The sequence below is a fragment of the Saccopteryx bilineata genome, chromosome 5 (assembly GCF_036850765.1).
Source record: "Saccopteryx bilineata isolate mSacBil1 chromosome 5, mSacBil1_pri_phased_curated, whole genome shotgun sequence".
Taxonomy (NCBI): Eukaryota; Metazoa; Chordata; class Mammalia; order Chiroptera; family Emballonuridae; genus Saccopteryx; species Saccopteryx bilineata.
Window position 1 is genome coordinate 56046833 of NC_089494.1, and position 26291 is coordinate 56073123.

Below are 26291 nucleotides of genomic sequence, written 5' to 3' on the forward strand. Positions count from 1 at the left end.
GGCTTTACAACCTCTCAAGCCAGGCTTTCCACACTTTGTAGCCTGTTTTTGCAGGGAAGAAGAGGCACTGGTCTCTGCTTACGACTAGTGTAGTATAGACCTTATTATCTGCCAAGTCCTTCTTGTTAGCGTTTATCCCTGAATATGGAGGTTCTATCAATCAGAAGTTGCCCCCGCCCCTTTTGCGAGAGGCACTAAAAAATATCACGCCTCTTGTCTTGGATCGCTGAACTGAGAGAGATCTTATCAATTAGAACCGAGGGTGCGCAGATTTTATGCGTTAAGCTAATTTCAGTGATTGGGTCGCATCTGTGCTTCCGAAGGTATTTTAGGCTGCCTGCGCGCGCCCCTCCCCCAACGCTTGATTGTTAGCTTGAATGGCTGGGTGAGGTGCCCCGCCCACAGAGAGAATCTCCCAAGCCTCTACCGCTCGCCCCGCCGCTGGCGGCTGGACCGCACCAGGCGCAGGATAATGGAGCCCCCTGGGTGTGCGGGCCAGCAGGGCGCCCTGGGCGCGTGGAATGCCCAAGGCACGCGCGCGAATGGGGCGCTCCGGGCACCGGTGGCCGGCGACCCCCACTCGCAGTGTGCGGGCCGCTGGGAACGTCAGCGGTGCTCAACCGGACCGGGCGCGCGCGCGGCCGCTCGTGGCGGCGGCGGTTCCCAAGTCTATGGGCTGACTCACCGCAGGCGCACTCCCTCGCGGCTTGAATGAGCATCGCTGCTGCAGTAGCTTCCTCCACACCCTGGTCTCTCAGATTCAAGTGATAACAGTCCTTTTGCTTTCAGTTTGTGTGGAACTCCGGAATGCTCCGAGGATAAATTTTTCTGTTTCTAGTTGATAAATTTGTTGTGATTTAGGGGAGAGCTGTTGGACGCGCTTCTCACAGCGCCATTTCCGTGACGTCACTCCAATTTTTGTTTTATTTTGTCTTAATCACTAAAGTTCACAATGTCTTAGAAGTTTTGTGTTTTTAAAACTTTAAAATCTTAGGCTATCTCTGTCATATTGGTCAATTATCATACAACATGAATTAATTGTGTTTTGAATAGTTTTTTTTTTTCCAAATAGAAAGAACTCTGCAACATGATACTGGACTGCTGTGCTCAGCAAAGGACGTATGAGAAATTTTTTGGCTTATTAGCTGGGGTGAGTTCCAGCCGCGTTTCTCTTGTTGGAATTTAATGGAGTCACTAAGGGAATTCTGAAGACAACAGTGTGGTGTTAGCCAGGGAGAGAGCGGGTAAGGGGCATGGGGGAGACACAGATAGGGGCGTAGGTGGGGGTGGGCAAAGGAGGGGGAAATGGGGACAGAAGAAGACTTTGCTTGGGGCAGTGGACACACAATGCAGTGGGCAGATGGTGTTTTATTGAGTTGATCTCTGGAAACCTGTATGGGTTTGCAATCCAATGTCACCCCAATAAATCTAATTTAAAAGATGAATGAAAAAGAAAGAATATTGTGAATTAACGTGTTTGCTTAGTGGTCTGGTCTAATATAGTAACATAACTGCTAAAAGCGAATTGTTCTTCCCTTCCTACAGTGTGCCACCCGCACTGTCCTTCGTTCCCACTTCATTTTTGTAGTCCCTTACCATTGCCTATCACTCTTTCAGAACTATTAGAAATTCCACATGGCTTTATAAAAATTTCCCAGAGAGGACAATTAAATACTGTCTTTTCAAAATCTGTAAGCAGCTTCTTAAATCAGCTTCATATTAGGCAGCACATACGGAGCATGAACTAAAATAAATTTTTAAATCCAAACTCTACCTACAGAGAAACTTTTCTGTATAGTATACAAATGTGTGTGTCTATGATTTGTATAGTTTTGTATAATTTGTATAATTATGCTCTATAATTTTTTTGTTGCATATAAATCATAGGTAGATAAGGATAATATATTAACTTTTTTGAGCACCCCATCATAAAAGCAAAATAATATGATATACAAAAAATATGATATAGAGTAATTTGATTCAGTAAATTTAGGAGGACTTAATATGTTCATAATGTTAGTGACATTTAGTTTTTTTATTTAATAGCGATTTTGCATGCTGAAAAAAGAGTACATGGAATCTTTTGAAAGTATATTCAAAGAACAATATGATACTATCCATCGCTTGGAAACAAACAAATTGAGAAATGTTGCTAAGATGTTTGCTCATCTTCTATACACTGATTCACTTCCATGGAGTGTAAGTAGATGGAGGTCAATGTTTATACTTCCTTCTTAAGCCCATTATTCTCAGATTTGTATTAGATATAATACAGCCATACTTTTCCTATGTAGGAAATGGAATTTAAAATGAAATATGTAGCAAGCTTTTACTATAATAGCTGTCTTTGAGATTATGTTTATATAACATGGTATCAAAAAGCTAAGTGCATAAATATATGAGTGTAAGAAATACCAGTCTGGGTGATATTAACAGTTTAAATGTCAAGTGCTCTTTAATAGTGATGGCTATGAATATTTTCATGGAAATTATTAGAGATTTTTCTCTTTGTACACATGCAGTTGTGCACACATTAATATACACTAAGGTCTGGTACTGCTTGTTTCCTGGGGAACTGTCAGTGCCTCTAGTTAGGACATGAGAGAAATGTTGAATTTGGTAAGCAAATAGGGAGGAGTTCTTATGGTCATAGTGATAATAAAGAAAGGTATTCTTAATAAAGAAATGTACACTGGGTTAGAATTTGAAATGCATTCATTAAGTTGCCATTTATTATACAACTACTGTGCGTTCAGTATATATTTAGCCACCAATAAAAAGAAATTGCATCCAGGGCCCTGGCCGGTTGGCTCAGCAGTAGAGCGTCGGCCTGGCGTGCGGGGGACCCGGGTTCGATTCCCGGCCAGGGCACATAGGAGAAGCGCCCATTTGCTTCTCCACCACCACCCCCTTCCTCTCTGTCTCTCTCTTCCCCTTCCGCAGCCAAGGCTCCATTGGAGCAAAGATGGCCCGGGCGCTGGGGATGGCTCCTTGGCCTCTGCCCCAGGCGCTGGAGTGGCTCTGGTCGTGGCAGAGCGACGCCCCGGAGGGGCAGAGCATCGCCCCTGGTGGGCGTGCCGGGTGGATCCCGGTCGGGCGCATGCGGGAGTCTGTCTGACTGTCTCTCCCCATTTCCAGCTTCAGAAAAATACAAAAAAAAAAAAAAATTGCATCCAGGAGGAAAGAAAGAAGAGGATCCCACTGTAGAATACCAGAATCTAATGGAAGATTAAAGCAGTATCATTGAACTTATACACATTGGCTAGATTTTTGTGCTATTTTAAGTACTATGTATGTCCAGCTGCATTAATAGGCATTTTATAAGGTAACCTAGGAGCCAAATCATAATAATTATTTTACTTTTTCCTTTGTGAGGGAACAAAATTAAAGTTTTAAACAGTTGAAGCAAAGGGGCTCCTGGACACATAACTCAACAAACTGGAGGCTCCTTCTATTTTTATTTGTGGTGAAACATCTCTCCATGAGCCTCAGTGTTTAAGCCTCAGCCTTAGTATTGAGGACAAGCCATCACTCTCTATCTTCACCCTCCTTGTTAATTGTATGTACTTTATAAAACCAGCCTAGTGGGTCTAAGGGGCATTTTGCCTCAGACCCTCATTTTGATGAGTGAGGTTTAGGTGCTAGTAATCTCTGCTTCACCATTATATACTCAAGATAATGTATGCCTGCTATAAAAAGCACAGTACTTAGGAGAATGAACTCTATTTCTGTAGCATCTTACATTTTAAAAATTAGCACAGAGCAGTAAGTAGTCTTAAACTTTGCAAAGAAGTAATGCATATCAGCACAAGGTAAGATATTAAGAAATAATTATGATTTAAGATGAGACTAAATCATAATTTCAAGAGAAATCTTGAGCTATAAATGTCATTTTGTGTTATTTTTTGAACAAAAGTAAATTGTCTTTTTTTTTATTTTAATTTTCAGGTTCTTGAATGTATAAAGCTGAGTGAAGAAACCACTACATCCTCTAGTAGAATTTTTGTTAAAATATTTTTCCAGGAACTATGTGAATACATGGGTCTTCCTAAACTTAATGCAAGATTAAAAGATGAGTAAGTTTGTCATTAAGCCCTTTTTCTTCCTTCTGCCCTCAGGTTTCTCCTTCACTTCAGTGAAATGTCCACTCTTGGTTGTGGAGCAGGAGTGAAGCCCCAGGGCTTTTCCTCATTGGTTACTATGCCGAATCTCATGTTCTATGGCCCAGGACAAACGGCAGTTTTTACTAATGCTTTTTATTTTAGTAGAGAATGTGTGAAATTAATGCCTCCTTTAATTTATTTAAAGTATAATTATTTTTTTGTATGCTCACTGGAATTCTTCAATGATGAATATTTATAGTTTCATTTTTATCCTAATTTTAGCCTTAGAGTAATTAAGTTATCATGGTCAGTTGTCCATATCTACAGATGAATATGTAATATGATTATTTAGATCATTACACTGAACTAGGGTCTTGTCCTAGGACTATTATGTAATCTCTATTCCAGCTTTATTTATTAAGCATTAGGGTTGCCCATTGCCACTTACATTTGCTTCTACTCCGTTCACACTATAGAAATCATCCTTTCAGATCTCCTACTGACTGCTGAATCATGTAATCTTTCTCAGTCCTCATGCCCCTCGACTTCTCAGCCTCACTTACACAGTTGACCACTTGTTCCCTGTGGCTCCTCAGCCTTCCTCTCCGGTGTCCACCAAAGGTCTATCCTGGGTCTGCATGCTCTCTGCTATTCCATCCCCTTCCCTTGACTTTGTATCTTCATTTATTGGACTCTGCCTACTGTATCAGGCTCACCTAGTAAAGCCCTCTCCAGCAAGCTGCGCTCCGCCACACCAACACTGCCCAGCTTGGTAAGGCCCCTTTACCTCTGTTTCCAGGGCTAGGGATCCCTCTCTTGTTCTAAATAGCAAACTCCTAATCATTCTTATTTGTCACCTTTTTTTATGAAGCAGTTTTTCCTGACTCTGCTGGTTAGGCATTCAACCACATTTCCAAAACCACAAAACATTATATTGTTGATGTTTTTGTTTGTTCCCCTCCCTAGATATAATAATTATATGCACTCGGTAAACATGAATAAGTCAATAAGTCATGAATAAGTATGACTTCTCCCTTTTGTTGACTATTCCTCCTCCTGCAGTGCCTTGCACAGTGCTGTATATGCATGCTTGTGCGTGTGTAAATATATACACACACTCAATGGAGGAGGATGTTTTTACTTTTCTGTATGTACATTCATACATATATAGATATATATGTTGGTTTATGTTACATACATACCGTATTTCCCATGTATAAGAAGCACATTTTATCAAAAAATTAGGGGTCTAAAAACGGTGCATCTTATACAGTGGTTATTGATTTTTTTACTTCATTTCCCACTTTTTTGTGCTTGTTTTTGCACTCATTGTTGAAGACAATGATTCGTCATCAGACACAGATGAGGACAAGCTAATGGATGGGAGTTGTGACAGTGATGAGAATTTGTATGAATTTTATGATGAGTAAAACTTGAGTTCAATAGGTGCGTCTTATACATGGGAAAATATGGTGCCATGTGTGTATGTGTGTATATAAAATTTTTTTAAAAACCTGTTGTATAATTATACAAATCAAAGTTAGTAAATTATGAATGGATCCTACTCATTTCATTTAGATACCATATAGCCTAACTTAATAAATTATATAAATAATTTACTTGGTTGTATTTTATTACTATTTTAATATCATACATAGAAAATCTAAAAAATGACTGAGAACTTTGACCTTAAACAAAGAACTTCAAGAAATCTGTTCTTTTTTGTTCATTTTCTTTCTTTTTTTTTTTTTTTCAGAACCCTACAGCTATTCTTTGAAGGGTTATTACCCCGTGATAATCCCAGGAACACTCGGTTTGCCATCAATTTTTTTACTTCTATAGGTCTTGGAGGATTAACGTAAGGATTATTTTCAGGATTTTATTTTCAATTACAAAATTACAGTTGCCTTCTAAGCAAAATCTAACAGGTCATATTTTTAATTAGGGATGAATTGCGGGAGCATCTTAAAAATACACCAAAGGTCATCGTGGCACAGAAACCAGAAGTTGAGCCAAATAATTCCTCCCCCTCTTCTTCCTCCTCCGCGTCCTCGGCAGAGTCTGACTCCTCGGCTTCTGGCTCGGACAGCAGTGACAGCAGTTCCGAGTCTTCCAGCGAGGAAAGCGAGTCTTCATCCGCCAGTGCTCAGAGTTCTGCCTCAGGTATTGAAACGCATTATCGATCGTGCTCTTTCTAGCAGTGTTCACATTGAGAGAAGTAAATAATTTGACTTTGTATTTATTTTTGAATTCAGTTGTTTAAAAGCTACAATCAACAGCATAAGTGATCATCTGTCACTGTTACAGTCTATAGTAAATTATAACATTTACAGTGATAGGATTACCTTTGGAAACGTTTTCATAGAAATGAAGATATTTTATTGGCAAGTATTTATTTGAGTAGTGACTGAAATACCATTCATAATGTCTGTAATCGAATTTATAGGAGCTTTTCTGATGTTTGCATTTTAAGGAATTTTAGTTTTTACTTTTAATAGTGATGCCTTTATAGTAGTTATTAACATGTATCACCTTTAGTACATGTCTCATAAGTGTACAGCTATGTAAGAGGACACGTCTGTGCGAGAGTTACCAGTACCTGGGAAATCCTCCTTATTCCCTTAGTTATTAGCACTCCTCTCATTCCTTCATGGCAGCTACCATTCTGATTTGTAATTCTATAAGTCAGTTAACTTTAGAATTATGTATTATGAACTTTATATCTGGCTTATCTTTTAAAATTAATTTTGTGATACTCATCCATATTATTGTATTTATAGTTTATTCTTGCTGAATAGTTTCCCACTATATGAATATACCTCAGTATATTTAACATCCTTTTTACTTAATGGAAATTTAGATTTATAATTCATGTTTTCGTGAATGCTCTTGTGCATATCTTTTGGTGATTGGATACATATGCACTTGTGCTGGGTATACCTAGCGGTAAAATCACTGAGTTTCAGGTTGTATGTATAGTACATTTGTGCCTCCATCAGCCACAGATGAGAGTTCCCATGGAGCCTATCCTCACTGCCACTGTCCTTGACCATCTTTGTCATTTTAGCCATTCTAATTGGTATGTAAAGGCATTGCATTGTGGTTTTAATTTTTATGTCCTTGACCACTAATGAAGTTGATCATCATTTAATATATTATTGGTTATTTAGAAGTTGTTTTTTCTTAAGTGGCTGTTCATGTCATTGCCCATTTTTTATTGTTTTTTTCTATTGATTTATAGGAGTTTTCTATGTATTCTGGATATGTATCTTTTGTCATATATATTCTTGTGTCTCCGCGGCTGCCAGAGCTCCGCTGGCCTCTCCTTCAGCAGCAGCCCTTAATCAGCGGCCGCTCGCAGGGAGAAAGTAGCCGTAGAATTCAGCTTACCTCTCTATGGTTCTGCCTTTTCACGAGTCTTGACTCTTCTAGTCCTTATTCTTTGTGCCAGCTCTCTGATGCCTTTATTTATTTTTATTTTTTATTTTGAACTAATTTTCAACTTATAAGAAAATTTCAAGAACAGTACAGAAAATTCCCAAATAGCCCTGACCCAACTTTCCCTAATGTTAGTATTTTACATAACTATAGTTTACTTAGCAAAATCTGGAAATTAACACCAGAATTAGCGAAACAGCAGAATCTTGATAATTTTGCATTTCATCAGTTTTTCCACTGCGTTCCTCTTTGTTGTTCCAGGATCCTACTCAGCATTTAATTCATATTTCTCCTTAGTTTTCTACAACCTGTGATTGTTTTTAATGGCTTTGATGCTTTTGCAATTTTATGGTCACTTATTTTGTAAAATGACCAGTAGGGTGACATGTCTGATATTTTCTTGTGTTTAGAATGAGGTTATGCATTTTTGGGTAGGGTACCATAGAAATGATATCTTTTTTGTGCATCTCATCAAGGAGTTTATAATATTGGTATAACTTATGGTGACATTAACTTTGATAACTTAGTTCAGGTAATGTTTGCTGGATTTCTTCATGGGAAGATTTTTCTCTATAAATTAGATCTTGTAGGAAGATAATTTGATGCTATGCAAATCTCTTCTTCTCAAACTTTCACTCTCCAATTTTAGCATCCATCTTTGGATCATGTCGGGAACACTTATTACTGTGGTGTTTGCAAAATAATGGTTTATCTGTTTGTCTCTTTTCTTCTACATTTAGTAATTGAATTTCTTCTAAACATAGAGTTGTCCGTTTCCCCCATTTATTTATAATTTTACTATGTATTTTATCAGTGTGGATTCATGGATGTTCATCTTATTCTGTGGGTTAAAGCCCACTACTATCATTTATTTTGCTGTTCACATCATTTCAGCTTTGTCAATTAGGAGTTCCTTCAAGTTGCCTCCTTGTTCTTTGGGCACTCTCCTGTTCTTTTCTTGAGCACTGCCTTTCTTTGTAGCACCTCAGGTTGTTCAAGATCTTCATTGCCTTTAAGCAGAAGATTTTAAATTTATTTCTAGTTGTTTTTCAATGAGAGCACTGGTCTTCCACAGACTTCTCCATTGTACTTGGAACTGGAAGTACTATGGGTAAAGGATTTTCATTTAAATGCACCATTTTCTTAAAAGGTCTGTGTTGTTTTCTGCAGGGTGAGCTCTGCTTTCTTCCATCATAGCAGTTTAGTCTGAATTAGAGATAGTCTAATTGTATAAAATGCATATTATTTCTTCTCTTTTAATGCATATTTCAGAGAGGGAGCACTTTTCCCTGTAGCCTTGAAAGGTTGGAAACCTGGTCTTTTTATTCCTAGTCCCTGGTTTGTTACACTTTAAAGTATTCTACATACTATGTGGCAGACAGAATTGTGGGACTCTCAGTGTTTTATATTATTAGAGCAAGATTCCATTTGCTCCCAGGAAGTCTTCTTCTTGAATTTAAATATGTTAACATTGTTCATTTAACATTCACCTCTTTTAATTCTAAAGAATTTGTATTTCATGAGGTTTGTTTTGAGAACAGATGATAACACAGCATGAATTACTGCATTAAGGAAGCTTGCTGATTCAAAACTAATTTGTTCTCATCATACAATTTCAGTAGAGAGCTTTCATTTTTATTAATAAAATATTAAATAGTATAAAAGCAGTATGAACTGCCCCAAAGTTGTAAAATTGTAAAGCAGACACCCAAGAGAGAGGAGATTACATTTTATTATATGGCTTGAGTTTAGTGTCAGAGCACTGAGGGTGACATAGAGTAGGGTCAAAAAGACATTCAGTTAGCACAGAGCCAGATGGTTTCTGCTTGAGAAGCTACATCTCAGTAGAGCTGCTTGATAGGAACCAGAGAAATAAGTCCTTAGTGGCAAACCAACTGGATGTCAAGGGTAGGCATTTGGCAAGGGAAATACAGGTTAGTACAGTACGATTTCAGTGGAAGGAAGATGAGAGTAGGTGGTTAAACTATTTTCTTCTCTCTGTACACATTTGAATGCAACAGAAATTTTGGTCATCTCAACACCTTTGATTCATGTACCCAAACTAAGTAACACAGATACAGCTGTGTTACTTTTATTTTATAGCTTAAAATGGTAAATTATTTTACTGTAATTATTTAATTATATTTGTGATTATATTGGTATAGTTAAATTGTACAAGGCCTTTTTATAGCATTTTCTCAGAAATCAAGCCGTAGTGGCTCTTGTAAAGCCTATGACTACATATCTTAACATACAATAGTTACTCCAACTGGTACAGTTAGTACTTCTCTAATAGCACTAGAGAGCAAAACTATTTTTTTCTAGGAATAGGTTTTTATTTGAAATATATCTATTTATGCTGTTAAGCAACCCTAGTCATCCCGTTTCTTCTCACCTTTAGGAAGTAATATTGCTGCTGGCATTTGTGATCAGTGTATTTTGATTATGTGCCAGTTTTGACATAATATTTCATGACATAATACACATGGACTGGAGTATCTGGTTTTGAATAAAATTTGTAAGGGGAAATGTACTATTTTGGTCACTTAATAAAAATTTTACATTTGCTATAGTTATAAGCCCATTCACTGTTTTTAATCTAAGGATCAAAACAGTACTTTGGTAACTAATGTTGACATATTGTATACTCTTTAATATTTTCTGAGCCCTGGCCAGTTGGCTCAGCGGTAGAACATCAGCCGGCATATGGAAGTCCTGGGTTCGATTCACTGTTAGGGCACACAGGAAAAGTGACCATCTGCTGCTTCTCCACCCCTCCCCTCCCCCTTTTCTTTCTCTCTCTCTCTCTCTCTCTCTTCCCCTACTGCAGCCATTGCTTGAATGGTTTGAGCAAGTTGGCCCCAGGCACTGAGAATGGCTCCATGGCCTTGCTTCAGGCACTGAAATAGCTTAGTTGCCTAGCAACAGAGCAGGTGCCCCAGATGGGCAGAGCATCGCCACCCAGGTGGCTTGCTGGGTGGATCCCAGTCAGGGCACATGTGGGAGCCTGTCTCTGCCTCCCAGCCTCCCCGCCTCTCAATTAATAATAAAAAAAATAGAAAGAAAATGTTTTGTGAAATGTTCTGTCATTAGGCTTCCAATTCAGTCAACTTAGCTTTGCATCGTTTATCTGAATTAGGAAACCTACATTATATTAATAACTGTGATTGCTAAATTATTAAATTAAGATTAAGATGAAAGCTAACTATATTTCATTTTACATGTGCAGCTAAAGGTACAAGAAAGAAGAGACAAGGGAATACCAGAAGTAAAGAAGGAGATAAACTGACCAGGAAACGACAAACAAATGACAGGAAGCAAGAAGAAGGAAGATCAGAGCAAAGACGCCAAGAAACAAGGACTGAAAGAGAAAGAAGGTCCGAAAAACTCAGAGATAGAAATTCAAGGGACCCACACTGGAGAGATTCCATAACAAAGTACACTTCAGACAGAGGTGTTCCTTCTGAAAGAAATAGTTACAGTAGAGTCATGAATGACAGAGACCAAGAAATGCATGTAGATTGGGAAAATAAGTATGATGATCCTAAAAAGAAGAGAGGAGACAGAAGAAACTCTTTTTCTGAAAATGAGCATAGACACCGAAATAAGGATAGTGAACATTTTAGAAGAAAGGACAGATCAAAGTCAAGAGAAAAGAATAGAAAACATTCAGGCTCTAGAAGCGATGAAGATAGGTATCAGAATGGCGCTGAGAGACGATGGGAAAAATCTAGCAGATACTCTGAACAATCCAGAGAATCAAAGAAAAATCAGGACCGGCAGAGGAAAAAGTCTCCAACAAAGCAAAAAAAATAATTCTACAAAGTTACAGAAACTGAACCTGCCTTATATTGAGTTGAAATAAATTTCTTTTTATTTTGACTAATGAACTTTATAGAGAATTCTTGTATAAAGTACTGGTTTGTATTGTACATTTAAAAGAAGTGTTTTCATTTAATGTGGTTTATATAATTGATACATCTCAAGGCCCTCCACCTAAAATTATTTCAAAGGTTTCACCCGAGAGGGATGTAATTCTTGCATATATTTTGTAAATAAAATGATTAAATACTTATTGAATCAGTGATTTTTTTTCATTGACAAAAATTTTTTTCTGTTTTTTCCAATTGCCATAGAACTATTATAATTAATTATTACTGACTTTATTTGTAACTGAAGACCAAAATAAGTGAACATTTCAGTTTAACATTTTTGTTTTGTTAATAAGTTGCTTTTTGAACCTTCTTTAGGAGTCACCTTTGTTTTCTTAATAGTATTATCAAGTTTCATGTTACCTCGTGAACAAAAGGTATATATAATTTTTTCTCACAAGTGTTTGGTGAAGCTTGGTGTTTATTAGGCTTTAAACAGTTACACGGCTATATGTTTATAATTAGGACTTCTCTCCTTGATAACATTTCTTCCTGGACTGCTAGATTAACATTTAATTAAAATTCTTTGTGACTAGTGCTTTTTCTCAGCCTTGAACTTATGTCATTGGTGAATTAATGTTTTTAATTTTTAATTTGTTTTAATATGTCATTGGAAAACATAGTCATGAAAAATGTGAACAGCCTATTTATAGGAATTTTAAGAGTTTCCATCATTGTAATTCTCACCAGTTATTATATGAGCATATTATTTATTACTTTTGAAATAAAATATTGCCTCTGAAATTTTAGATTTGTTGACAGACATTTAACTCTACTTACTAAATAGACTACTTGTGCGTGTTCACTTTTAAAGTTTATAAAAATCCATTTTAGTTCATGGTTGCATTCAAGAATAATGGGACCACCATCTTAATGTTTGGCTTTCAGGCATACTCTGATTCAAGGTAATTTCTATTTTTGTTGTTTAAAAGCCTGAGAATGAATAAAAATAAAATTCATGTAAATAAATATTATCATCTCCTCCTCCAGTCCTCCATCCCCTCCCTCCATTATACTTTTTGGGATTTTTTGCTCCTCTCTATTTTAGTTATTTTTAACAGAAGCAGTTAACTGAACCCCTAACTGCCTTGAAGGAGAAGTACTTGAGTGTCAGTGACTCACGTCAGGATACAGTGAGTGGGAGGCAGCGTGCAGAACGGGGCTGTTCTGCCTTCATGCTGCATTTCTGCACCATCAAATACAATGTTTACGAGCACTGTCTGCCAGTCTGGCAGATTTCTCACTTTAATCCTTTTAATATGCAGATAAATATGTTGCTTATATTTCTACATTTCTAAAGGATCAGCTGCTGAGTTCTAGATATTTTACATGTAGTCATTGTTTTTCAGTTTCTCAGCTCCTTGTCTCCAAGGTTCCTTTGTCTCTGCTCCATTCCTAGCTGCCCACTCCCGTGGTCATCCCCTTTATGCTGACTTCACAATCGAAACCTCTTCTCAAATCTCTTGTGTCACATTTTGACCACTGCCCATCTAGCTCACCTGCTTTACTATTGCTATTCCCAGAATTTTTTTCATTCCATCCAAACTTGAGATCTACTGACTTTGTTTTAATTAGTTACTCTCTCTCTCCCTTCATTTTTTTACTTCCCTTGCTCTTTGGTCCATCATTCGACAGGATGAATGAATAAATGAACAAATTTAATTTTTACAAAATAACCCTGTGAAATTTGGCAAAACCTCACAGTACAGAAGAGACTGAAGTCCAGCGCAGTGAGCTTTGCTCAGACCACAAAGCTGGTAAGAAGTCGGAGGGCACAGTGTTCCCAGATAGTATCTATCTCTGCAGAAAACAACTGCAGGACGGAAAGAAGCTGAACAGGATTTGAGTACCAGCCCTGCCACCGAGCAGCTGTGTGGACTTGGGCAAGTTCTTATCCTCTTTGACCTTCACATTCATCTTTAAAATAAGGGGTGCACAAAAGCAGGTTTCAGTTATTCGTATGAATAATAAAAAATGATACAAGAATAAACTGTTCCTCATACAACTGAGTATTATTATTTTCCATACGAACAACTGTGAACCTACTCTTGCCCAAGTGGCCACCTTACACAGTGGCAGTAGTAATTAAATGAAGGAATGCAGTCAAAGGCCCAGAGTACTATGGAACAAAAAATGGGCATTCAATGAATATTAGTTTTTATTTTTTTCCCACCGTGCAGCAAAGACTTAGAAGAAAATTTAGCTCATTAACTGACTCATGATTGCTTTGTTTCATCCCATCTGAAACAGCACTTTACTTAAAAAAAAACCAAACAAACAAACAAAAAAAAACACGTTAAAATAGCTACACAGAAAATGAGTGGATTTTTTTCTGGAATCACTGTGAAAGAAATTCTCCATCACTTTTGTCCTATTATAGTACTTCTTTCCCAGATGAATTTTTTTTAGCTCAAGCAAAGTGCTTCTTATACCCATGATTTCACATTTCCCAAGTGTGTGATCAGAAAAGGAGAAGAAAATCTTGGTTATCTGTGAGAGTTATGAGTGCACTTTTGATTCTTTAAGACTTTGTTTATGCCATTTTCATCTTGATTGAACTGATGTATTTTTTTCCTAGTTCATGTCTGCCTCATGCTTTCATGCACTAACATTTTTAGAACCCAGATGCTTTTTCCCCCATCTCACTTTTTCTAAGGTAGTCAAATATCCTTTCTGAGTTTTTCATAATCTCTCATTCTGTTCTATGTATATTCCACTGAATGTGTCTTCAGTTGAGCAAACCCACTGATACTTTAAGTGAGAGCGAGTTTCCAGTGTAACCTTCAAGAAACCTGTTTATTTATCACGCACGTCTTCACATGAACGCTTTACCAGTGGCCTTCCTGGCTCTTATTCTGATCTCTTGTGCCCCTTCAGACTTGGCTGTGTTCTACAACTTCCGTTTATACCCACCCATGTTTCTAAATCTCCTTAAAAACCTTTGAGTACATTACATTTCCAGTTAGAATATACATTTCTTAACGTTAGTACTATCTATGCATTTCATGTTTTCTGCAGAGAAAAGTGAGAACTAGTCTCTACCACTGCCACATGCACTCCCCGTCATCCAAAGGCCATGCCTTCTGGGGAGTTCACTTTGGGCCACCTATGCACAGATAGAAAGACAATAGTTACTCAAAGTCACAAAGGGGTGTGCATGTCTGTGTACATTGCCAAAAGGCACGTCTTTGTGGCTGAAGTAGAGGTGCTTGCTTTTAGAAAAAGACTCGAGTTTATATAGAATAATTTATTACCATTTCAGTACTTTTCGTGTGATTGCACACTTAACAGTTTTTATCTCACCTATCGCACTTGCTGACTGTTGACTTGGGCAGGTCCTCTAACTGCTGTCTCAGTTTTCTCATTTGTAAAATGGTATAATAAGAGTAACTCTGAAACAGTGACTGAGTGCTCCCTGTGCTATTATTATTGTTATTCTTTTATTGTTATTGTCATTAAAGCAGACATGGTACCACAAGACCAGGAGTTGCAAGCTCAAATACCTAGTGGGGCCAGGTGGGTAACACGAATGAGACAAACCGAATTGGGTAGTGAGCTGGAGTCGTTCAAAGCCAGCAGCAGTTGCTCAGCTCCATCCGGTTGTGCCCGTAGAAAAGAAGGCTAAAGGTTGATAAATCTGCCTGGTTTTCAAGAGAATTAAAGAATCAGAATTTGAAGTATATTCTGGTTTTTAAATGTTGATAATGATTTTTGTTGTTGTTTAAAACAGGCCAAAATTATGCATTCTACACAAAATGATCTCTACAGGTAAATTAACTTTTGAGTAACTAGTTTGTGAATACTCTACACCTTCAAAAAACTTACTGATTTTGAAGTGACACTATTTGTTATACAAAGATCATTGTTTTAGTTTCTGTTCTTCATTGTAGTGGGAGGGTAAGACCATCTTGGGAAAACTTACTTTGCTAACCTCAGCAATCTTCTAGCTAAATGACTAAAGTTTTTGCCAAGTCTTAGTTTTGCACTTAAAGTATCCAAAATACAGTTTATTTTCCTTCACATCTACATGTTTTCTAACTTAACTGCAACTGAGTTCACCAATCTCCCATCACTTTTGAGTTTTCAAATCTGTGCCCTATCCCCAAATCACCAAATTCTGTCAGTATTGCTTTTGGAAATCTTAGATATATATTCCTATCTTCCTACCGAAACTGCCACCATCATGGTTCTGGCCCTTTTTACTTTGTGACTGGACTCTGACAATTGTTTATTGATCATCTACTGTGTGCCAGGTTCTGTTCTTAGGATATAACAAAGATCACATAGGGAACTTGTTTTCCATGGAGCTTAAATTCTTGTGGGGGAAAGCAAAAAATAAAGTTTTAAAGATAAAAATTTCTATCTATTTAGAAATGCCAAAAGAATAGTGCACTGACCACCTGTGTACTATCCACCCAGATTCAGATTAACCTGAAGCTTTATTTTCATCTTGTGATTCCCTTATTCACTGAAGGCAATGACTTCTAGCGTATAGAAGAAATGTAAATTCCCCAGCCTGTTTAGTTTTTTTTTAAGTTCAAGATCAACTTGTCTCTCTTAATATTTGTTCTAGGAACTGCCATCCTTTGAACACTACTATGTAGCAGACTTTTAGAGTACCTAATTTTTACAGCAACACTGTTAAGGTAAGAGGTCCTAGTTTTACAGATCTCATGCAACCATCTACCCAGCTTGCATGTGGCAAAGCCAGGATCCCACTGGCCACATTATCCCCAGTGACCAGTGAAAGCATTTTCTTCTTAAGAGTTGCTCACTACACATCCTGCAGTAGCCAGGCTGGTTATTTGTCCTTAAAACATACTGCTGTTTTTCATCTCTGAATTTCTGCCTTCTTACCGTCTACATGGAATATTCTTTTCTGGTTGCTTGTCCAAATCTTTCACACCCACCTTGCTACTAACATGAAGGGCGCACTAATATAGTAGAACCCAACAATAGACTTTCCTTCCATAGCACTGATGCCATTCAAGGCACATACAGTAAAGGCTTTGTTATTAGCACTTACATATTGTACAGTGAACTCATTTGTTTTTTCTTATCCCCTAAGTAGATTATATATTTATCAGGGGCAGGAGTTGTGTCTTAAACATTGCCTTTCTGCCTGTGCCTTGCTATAGACCAGGATTTCTTAATTTCAGCACCATTGACATTGGGTCAGTTAATTCTCCATGGGGGGTGGGGGACAGTCACATGCATTATAGAGTGTTTAGTAGAATCTCTGGCCTTGCCTGCTAGATGCCAGTAGCCGCAGTCTCTCAGTCCTGACCATCTAAATTGTCTCATACATTGCCAGACTTGCCCTTGGAGGCAAAATTGTTCCTAGTTACTACCACTGCCATAGACCTAGCACTTAGAAAATACTCTTTAATGGACCACAGTGATAGTGCTTGTTCTGGGAACGTGAATGTGTCCAATCTTGTTTTTGTGAGGGCAAGATTTTTTATTTTTAATCAAGAACCCATCATTTAATAGAGCGCTGGACAGCACTATTCCAGCGCTATTTGGCAAAATATTTTGATATCCTAGGGAAGACATTCTGGTTGACATTTTAAGAGGTAAGTTTATTTCAAATGGATGCACGATTGGCCTATTAATATCATTGGCCCATATAGGTTCTGGTTTCTCACTGTTGCTGTTTATTATATTACAACCAACTCATTTTAGAACTGGAAAACAACCAGCTGAGACTATTGTATTTTTTTAATCCTATATTAGATAGTTAGATTACTCCATATCCCAACACATTAGTTTTGATCATACACTTTTGGGACAGTCAAGTAGTTAAAAAGAGTAAACTAGCCATTTAGCGACTAATTTCATGCATTACAAAACCTAAAAAATTGAGCAAATGGATTTGAATCCGTTGTAAGTTCACTCCATCCTGGAAAAAATCTGGGAACACATATCTCTGGCATGAATTAGGAGTCTATTTTTGCTTATCCAGGTAACTTCCCTTTCCTAACACTACTTTTGTGACCAATACATGTGAAGCACCTGTGAGGGCTATGCCGAACATTTGCTGTTTCCGTCTGAAGATTATTCCTTCTCTCTGATTAGGTCATTCTGATGAACTTGCCAGTGGAAGAACTCCCTGGGCTGGCCATTCATAGTACCTGATCCCTCTGGGCAAGGCAATTGGTTCAGGAGTGTGCATGTGACCTATTCTGGGCCACTCACAGTCCTTTCCCAATAGTTTTTCAATCTAGAAAATGAAACACAGGGCCATGTCTGAGGGCACCCAAGGCCTGCCACCATTGGGAGGGACCGCTTTTTGCTATTGATTGCCGGGGATGGTGTTTTTGCCCCAGCCTGTTTTGCTTGTGAGTCTACTAAAGCTGGAAGCACGCACTCTGGGAAAAGCTAATCTGCGGTGGAGAGAAACAGTGTAACCCAAAAGGAAACGGAGCCCAATTGGAGAAGGAGAGTCCTAAATTGAATTCACTGAAGCTAGACTCCTCAGTTTGGTGACCTTTTTCTACTTACGCTACTTTGATTTGGATTTGTACCACTTGAATAAAAAGCGTTCATATTAATTTAGGGTGATTCCTGTTGATGGAGAGGGTTGGAATCACTTGGGTAGTAAGGACAGCTACTCCCAACTTACTATACTTTCACTGACATACTTTTCCTGCAGCCCTTCCTAGATGATAGATGGAAACAAATGTGGACCTCATAAAGATGGCCTGTGGAGGAAAAAGGCAACAAAGGACCTTCTGTGGCTCTTAATTGTAGAGACATCTAAGTCAATGATCTTAATTTTATTACTACTGATTTTAAATGAGGTTAATTTTATTTTAAGTGGGGTAAATTTTATTATTAATGCTTCATTTTCTAAAATAACAAAAGAACCTAATTTTTCCTAAAGCATTCTTCTCAGAGTTTGAAATGTAGTGCGCAGATGCAACAATTCATTTCACAAACAAAAACTGGTTTCATAGTATCAGAGAAAAGGACTAACTGAAGCTATTTTGGGAGCAGTAATAGCTTCTTAAAACAACAAAGATACTTAAGCACATTACCTTAACAACTAATATGTTCTCCTGCTCATTCACAGTATGAAATACTGAACAGTGAGAACACTGTGAACCTTTTTAATATTCTTACACAAAATGTACTCTGAAAATCCCATTGTACACAAATATATGCAGAGCCTCATCCTTGAAATACAGGGAAAAAAAATGGAAGAGTATATTGTTGGGCAAACAAGTGTGTTAGGCTTGCTCACCTGTACTCTGCCTGATTGCTCCATGAACAGGGCAGCACCACGTGTGTATAGTCTATGTAAGGCTGCAGGTGCTTGCCCTCAGGGCGGCAGATTGCAAATTGCAGACTGTTGGCCGCCATTGGAAGGGTCCATTTTCTATTGTTTGCCAGGGAAGGTGTTTTTTCCCCAGCCTGTTTTGCTTGTGAGCCCTGAGAGAGAGAGAGAAGCGCTTGTCCCTGCCTGCTTGCTCGTCTGTCGTTGTGAGACTAATAAACGGAATGGCCGAAAGCTTTCTCACTCCACATTTCCTCTACCGCCTGTTTGAATTCAATGTGAATCTACTTGGCTACAGCTACTGGCATTACAGTGGTCCCGCCTCTACCGCAGGGGTTAGCTTCCAGAGCCCGCTGAGACAGGTGAAAATCCGCAAAGCAGCAAACTTATATTTATTTTACTATTTATATATTTTAAGACTTTATTTCTATTTATATCTTTTTAAAGTGTTTTAATATTTTTTATATTGTTTTAAATTTCTTGGGCTAGAAAATGCTTATTTTACCACAACCATAATTAAAATAATAAATATTTTAAAATACCTATATACTGCAAAATCCCACGATATAGCAAAAAATCCACGATACAAAATTAGATACATACAATTTAAAAATCCGCGATACAGTGAGACCATGAAAAAGTGAACTGCGATATGATGAGGGAAACTGAACATACATACATATTGCCACAATTCCTTAGGTTTTGAGAATAATATTGCTCTTGTCCTTAATGTTACCTTTGTCCAACAAAGGAGGAGGGGAAAAGCTCTTATAGGTAGTTATCCAACAGAGGGAAAATAGAGGAGGGAAAATTGTATTTGCAGTTAGTGAGACGCAGTGTGGCTAGCCTAGGCTGAAAGCCAGTATTGGTAAAGGATTGGGGAGGTGCGGGCACCAGAGAGGAGCATCCAGTTACTGATGGGTAACTTACTACCACAGTTACTTCCTGGAGGTCAGAAGATCAATGTTACATTCCTTTGTATCCCCAGGTTCAGATCTAAAATATCTTGTAGGTGTTTCATCAGCATTTGATGAATGAATAGGGAAACATAATTTTAGCTTATTGCTAGGCAGAATAATTTGATATACTTTGGGGTTTGGGGGGTTTTATGAAATTTTATTTTTTTATTTTATTTTATTTTATTTTTTGCATTTTTCTGAAGCTGGAAACAGGGAGAGACAGTCAGACAGACTCCCGCATGCGCCCGACCGGGATCCACCCGGCACGCCCACCAGGGGCGACGCTCTGTCCACCAGGGGGCGATGCTCTGCCCATCCTGGGCGTCGCCATGTTGCGACCCTCCTGGGTGTCGCCATGTTGCGACCAGAGCCACTCTAGCGCCTGGGGCAGAGGCCACAGAGCCATCCCCAGCGCCCGGGCCATCTTTGCTCCAATGGAGCCTTGGCTGCGGGAGGGGAAGAGAGAGACAGAGAGGAAGGCGCGGCGGAGGGGTGGAGAAGCAAATGGGCGCTTCTCCTATGTGCCCTGGCCGGGAATCGAACCCGGGTCCTCCGCACGCTAGGCCGACGCTCTACCGCTGAGCCAACCGGCCAGGGCCGGGTTTTATGAAATTTTAAATGCAGGATCAAGTACTGTGAACCCTGTTGAAGTTTAAATATAAGTATTTTATGGTAGAGTAAGAGATAAGAAGGTAAAAGTGGATTAGCTTAAAGCCTAGGACAACAAAATGAAGATAAACTACATTTATAACTGTGCTAAAGGGGAAAAAAAATGTGTGGAAGTAGTGGGTGTATAAAGGAATAAAGGCAGGTTAGAAAGTTGTTTGACAGTATCAGCTGAAGTTGAACAGATATGTTCCCTGTGAGCTAGCAATTCTACTCCTAGGGGCCCAGCATGAGATTGGAACACCGCACGTGGAATAGGAGATGTGGGTAAAAGGGCACAACCTTCCAGTTCTGAGATAAATAAAGTCTGAGGATCTAATGTATAACATGGTGACCATTATTGATAACACTGTATTGTGTAATGGAAATTTGTTAAGAGAAAAGAACTTAAATGCTCTCTCAAAAAAAGGGTAAATATGATATGTGAGGTGATACACGTGTTAATCAATTTGTTGGGAAATTCCATCACAATGTATACCTACATATATTAAATCATCACTTTGTACACTTTAAATATCTTACAGTTTTGTCAATTATACCTCAGCAAAACCGAACAAACAAAAGGGGATATACTGCATATTTGTACGTACGTACCGGAACAGTAAGAACAAGAACACTGCGAACATTTTCAATCTTTTTCCTTCCCAACAGAAATATTACAAATGTGCACCAGAGACATATACAAGAATTTTCAGGATAGCTTTACTCTTAATAGCCAAAAATTGAAAGCAATCCAAATGTGTATCACTAGTAGAATGGATAAATAAATTTGTTTTTTTATCCATGCAATGAAATATATACAGAAAATAAATGATAAAACCACAGCTATATTCAGCAATATGAGTACATCTAACGAGCATATGTGGAACAAAAGAAGTCAGACTCAAAGGAACACACACCATGTGAGACCAACTACATGAAGTAGGAAAACAGGCAGAACCAACGTAGTCAGAATAACGGTTATGTTTGGGAAGGAGAGTGAGATGCTATTGCGAGAAGGGAGAAACGGGACTACTGGAGTGCTGGTATTGTTCTGGTTCCAGACATAGGTACTAGTTGCACATGTTGTAAATCCTTAGGACTTGTGTGTTAGTTGCAAGATCAAGTTAAAAGAAGAAAGAGATAAATGTTTAAAATCTCCTATGGTAAGCTGTGCTTTTGTGGTAAGGTGCCAAAAACTGTAAACTTATTATTGCCAATGCCATTTTAAAGAGGAAAAGTCAGGCTTTCTGTCTCGTCCTTTCTTTGGAAAATGGAGGGACTTACAAGGACAACTGGGTCATTTAGTTTTAGTTCTCTGAAAGGATTAAGGTTATCTGAAGAACTTCCTTTCCCTTTCAATAAGAGACAGAATTTACATACCACCCTACACTGATTTTAACTCACATTAATATAATCATGCCCATCCCAAGCAAGAAGGGCAACTAATATTATCACCTGGGCAATGGGTTTCCACATGGGCAGTGCCATCTTTAACAAAGTGAGCATAATAAATTTTATCTGCCCAGCATTTACTATACAACAAAAGCTAATTAATACACATAAAAATGATCTCTGAACTTTTTTCAAAGCTAACTCCACATACTATTACACACTTAATAAATACTTTTATAAAAAAGGAAAAATAATAAATGCTTTTTAATAATGAGGGAGATTTTTTCTTCTAGTCTTTTCTCCTAAGTAGTCAGTCTTACAACATAAATCCCAAAATTTAGCTTCACAAATGTTAAACTGTTTTAACTCTTGCAGTGTTTTGTCAAAGCATTTTGTTTTGTCTTACTTTAACATCCTCTTTGGAAGCTCCTAGAATGACCTTCAAATATATTAAGGTTTTCCCCACAAACCATACTGATCACTGTTTTCTGTTTATCTGCTTAGAAAATAATCTCTACAATAGTACATGAAACTTCTACGATAGTGAAAGAAACTTAATCAAGAAAAGATCGAGAACCCCGGAGATCAAAGCCAAGTCAAGGTAATCAATGTCCTCCCTGGAGACAGTAGTAGTAACAAACTTAGCTGAAGAACTTAATATTGTATAAGATTTAAGAGAGTCTTTTTTTTTTTTTTTTTTTTTTTTGTATTTTTTTCGAAGCTGGAAACGGGGAGAGACAGTCAGACAGACTCCCGTATGCGCCCCACCGGGATCCACCCGGCACGCCCACCAGGGGCGATGCTCTGCCCACCAGGGGGCGATGCTCTGCCCCTCCGGGGCGTCACACCGCTGCGACCAGAGCCACTCTAGCGCCTGGGGCAGAGGCCAAGGAGCCATCCCCAGCATCTGGGCCATCTTTGCTCCAATGGAGCCTTGGCTTCGGGAGGGGAAGAGAGAGACAGAGAGGAAGGAGGGGGGGGGAGTGGAGAAGCAAATGGGCGCTTCTCCTATGTGCCCTGGCCGGGAATCGAACCCAAGTCCCCTGCACGTCAGGCCGACGCTCCACCGCTGAGCCAACCGGCCAGGGCCAGATTTAAGAGAGTCTTATGGTATGTAAGTACTTCTTCTGGCTCTCCTGTGTCTAGTATGTAGTAGTATATAGGTCACAAGAAAGCATTGCTTTTTTCTTAACAAGAACAATCTGGATAACTTAAAAATTCATAGCTTTTTTTTCCCCTTTGAGGCACAAAAGAGAGTTGAGGAGGCAAAGAAACTTAATCAATTACAATGTGGAAAGTGAGGAGAAGAGACCAACGGATGCTCCATCCTTGGTGGAACAGCTGAAGGAGGAAGAAGCTGCCACACAAGCAGGTAAGAAGAAAATGGCTGAGCTTTTAACACATTTATTTTAAAGATTTTATTTATAGACTTTACAGAGAGGGGGCAGTGGGGGACGAGAAGTAGTTTCTTCACTCTATTTGTTCATTGGTCGCTTCTCGTATGTGCCTTGATCAGGCAAGCCCAGGGTTTCAAACTAGTGACCTCAGTATTCCAAGTCAGAGCTCTATCCACTGCGCCACCACAGGTCAGGCTTTTAACACATTTTTAAAGGCTAAGTAAAGGCTGGTGTTATGATTCAGAAACTGTAACATCACCATACTCTATCTTCTGTCACACATCAAATCTTTTTCATAAGCCTTTGCTGAGTCATTACTAGAAAGATTGGGGGAAGGGCAGGAAAGTGGAGAGATTTAACCCCCACTTTTAAAGGTTATCTATATAAGTGTTTGGGTTACACAGATGTATGCATTTGTTAAATTTGATTAAACTTGACACTTGATGTCTGTGTGTTTTATTGTATATGATTATACCTCAGTAAATATGGCTGGAAACCAAAAGAATACTTATGATGATTTAGGCCACTTAAAAATTGCAAGCTAAGCTATACTTTTAAAATAGGAAACAGTTTTTACCCTTAGTTTATTCTTTTAATATTAGAAAAACTGAAGCAACTTCCAATGAGATTTTTTTTAATGTTATCTCATTGTTTCCCTAAAATGATCTTGTGAACTATAATTTTATAGTAAGTTGAATACAGGACCTTAAACAAGTATTTTTCTTTTCCTTTCAGGATATTATTATTCAACTAGTTATTGAAAGTATGTTGAAGCCTAGGTAAATTATCTAAAAACTCATCATAGTCAGTGCTTTCCTTACTGATGGGCCCTATTCTAACCCTGTCTTTCTGTGAACACAGTAAGTCAAAAATTAAATCTTATCTTTGCCACAGACTCTGTTTGAAACCTGTTTAAATATCAGCAGTCTTATCCTTTTACCAGTCTCAGATCTCTAATTAATTTGTCATTAAATATAATTAAGAAACAGAATTAATTCCATGTAAGAACCTATCTAAGTTCCAAAGAGTAATTAAAAAGCTTTCTTACTTCACTGAAAACTTGACATTATGTTTTTACCCACCAGAGATAAAACAGAACCCAGAGGAGCCTCTCCCCTTTGGTATACAGCATTTTAAAAGTTTGTCCACCAGACGGCCCCCTCAGCACTGCCAGTGCCTTCCCCATCTTTGCCAGCCACAGAGCCAAGGAGGTCATCTTAGTCAACCATGTCGCCAAGGAGGACAACAAGGTTGTGGGGGAGGGGAGGGGGACACGGGACACGACACGGGACTGACCGATGCGAAGAAGATCAGCTGCCTCCATTTTCAGGCACACACACATCCAGGGTATCCTGGTGCGGAAATCCTGGCACAACCAAGTCTCAGTTCCTCAGATACATTGAGAAAGTGTCTAGCCAGCGATTCTCACCACCGGCCTGGGGCATCAGCTGTGGGCCTCAAGGCGTATGTCCGGTGGCAGCCTGTTAGCTAGGAGTGGACCTTAGAAGCTGGAGCCTTAATTCTAACTGACTGAAGAGTACGTCTTGAGTTTGGCAAGAAGAATACCAGGACAGAAGCCGCGCCCATAAAACCACGGAACAGCAGGGTATCTCCATCTCGAAGGCCGGCATTGTCACCTCCCTGCAGTCTCGGGGAGCTGCTCGGACCCCTCACTGACCTTCTCAGAAAACGTGGACCTCACAGAGGTCCAATTATTTCCCACTTGGACATCCCGTGTGTGGTGAGGGACACAGCGGACCCAGTCCAGGAGGAGATGCGGGCCCATTTCGTGGTCGGCAACCACATCACACACCACCTTAACAGCAAGGAGAGGTTGGGCAGCCCCTCATGCCCAACGTGTTCAGTGTGGCGCTCCTGCCACAGAAGGGCCGAGAGAAGTATATCACCTCTGCCAAGGAGAAGGTCTATCCAAAGCTCAATCAGATGGACCAGGACAAGGTGGCCTTGCAGTACAGCACCCTGAGGAAAGGAGCCATGGTCAAAGGCAGCATCTCTATCATGGTGCGGTACATTGAGTCCATGATCTACATGGCAGAGGCCCGCGCATGCATCCACCTGAGGGGCTAGGTGGTAGAGGACTCTGTGATAGAGGACCTTGTCAGCATGGCTCTCCGTGTGATGCTGGACAGCTTCATCGGCATGCAGAAGTTCAGTGTCACGTGCAGCATGCGGAAGACCTTTGCTGCTAACCTGTCACTCTGGCATGGTAACAATTAGCTGTTGCTCTTCATACTAAAGCAGTTAGTGGCAGAGCAGGTAACTTATCAATGCAAGTGTTTAGGACCCAGCAATACACTACTGAATTGCCCTAGGGACTTGGTGGATAAGACCTGTTAGATCCGCATCCATAACCACTCTGCCTTTTATAACAGGGAGCTCTTCTGGATGAAAAACTTCAGCCATGACCTGAAGCTGAAGATGGTCCTCCAGCAGCTCAGAGACTCCACAGCAGTTTCCTCATTCTGACTGGGAAGCCATTCCAGTGCTCACTTCACTCCTTGTTTCAGGGACGCAAAACCAAACCTCCAGGGGGGTGAGAGGACAGTGTGGTGGGGCCAGGGACGGCAGCCAAGCCATCTGGCTCCCCCGTCTGCTGGGCTTGGGCTCAGCTTGAGAACGTTGCCGTTTGTTTCTTAGGCTACCTTTCTGCTTCTCTCACCATCTTAGGTGGACAGGTTTTGCCATTTTTTTTTTCTTTCTACTGCTCAGTATCCCACGATTTACCAGAGGTCTGCCTCCACTTCGTGCTGGATTGAGTTTGGTACGCTCAAGATACCCGCAGTTTTTTAGATGACTGAGCATATAAGGGTGTTATGAGAACTATCGCCTTCAGGTTTTGAGTTCTATATCCTGGCTGCTTCGGCCACTTTGGCTGAAGAGCAATCTCAAGGTATTGGTAGTGTTTCCCTAAACTCTGCCCTGCAGGTATATCTAGACTTCTGAGTGGAGAAATTATGGGGGCAGAAAAGGGCACAACCCCTCACTTTTGTAATGATACAGCTTGATTTCCTGTAGGAGGAATTATGGGAGGGGTTGATATGGTAATGAGAACTACTGCTCATCCTCGCTGTGTTAATCATTTTTCTCCTTCCTAATCACTTCCCCATTTTCTCATTGTTTGT

General features: G+C 39.3%; 1 protein-coding gene and 1 pseudogene across 2 annotated transcripts in view; both read left to right on the top strand.

The window, feature by feature from the left end:
• CWC22 (CWC22 spliceosome associated protein homolog) overlaps nt 1-12222 on the top strand; it is a 78126-nt gene extending 65904 nt beyond the window's left edge. For both annotated transcript variants that reach the window (XM_066280769.1, XM_066280770.1), the window contains exons 15-20: nt 1073-1150; nt 2047-2199; nt 3949-4076; nt 5860-5961; nt 6049-6266; nt 10771-12222. In XM_066280769.1, coding sequence (XP_066136866.1) covers nt 1073-1150; nt 2047-2199; nt 3949-4076; nt 5860-5961; nt 6049-6266; nt 10771-11357 — 1266 coding nt within the window. In that variant the 3' untranslated portion in view covers nt 11358-12222. The remainder of the gene's footprint in view (nt 1-1072; nt 1151-2046; nt 2200-3948; nt 4077-5859; nt 5962-6048; nt 6267-10770) is intronic.
• Nucleotides 12223-14939: 2717 nt separating this feature from the next.
• Nucleotides 14940-25635, top strand: LOC136306475 (DNA replication licensing factor MCM2 pseudogene; annotated as a pseudogene).
• Nucleotides 25636-26291: the final 656 nt, after the last annotated feature.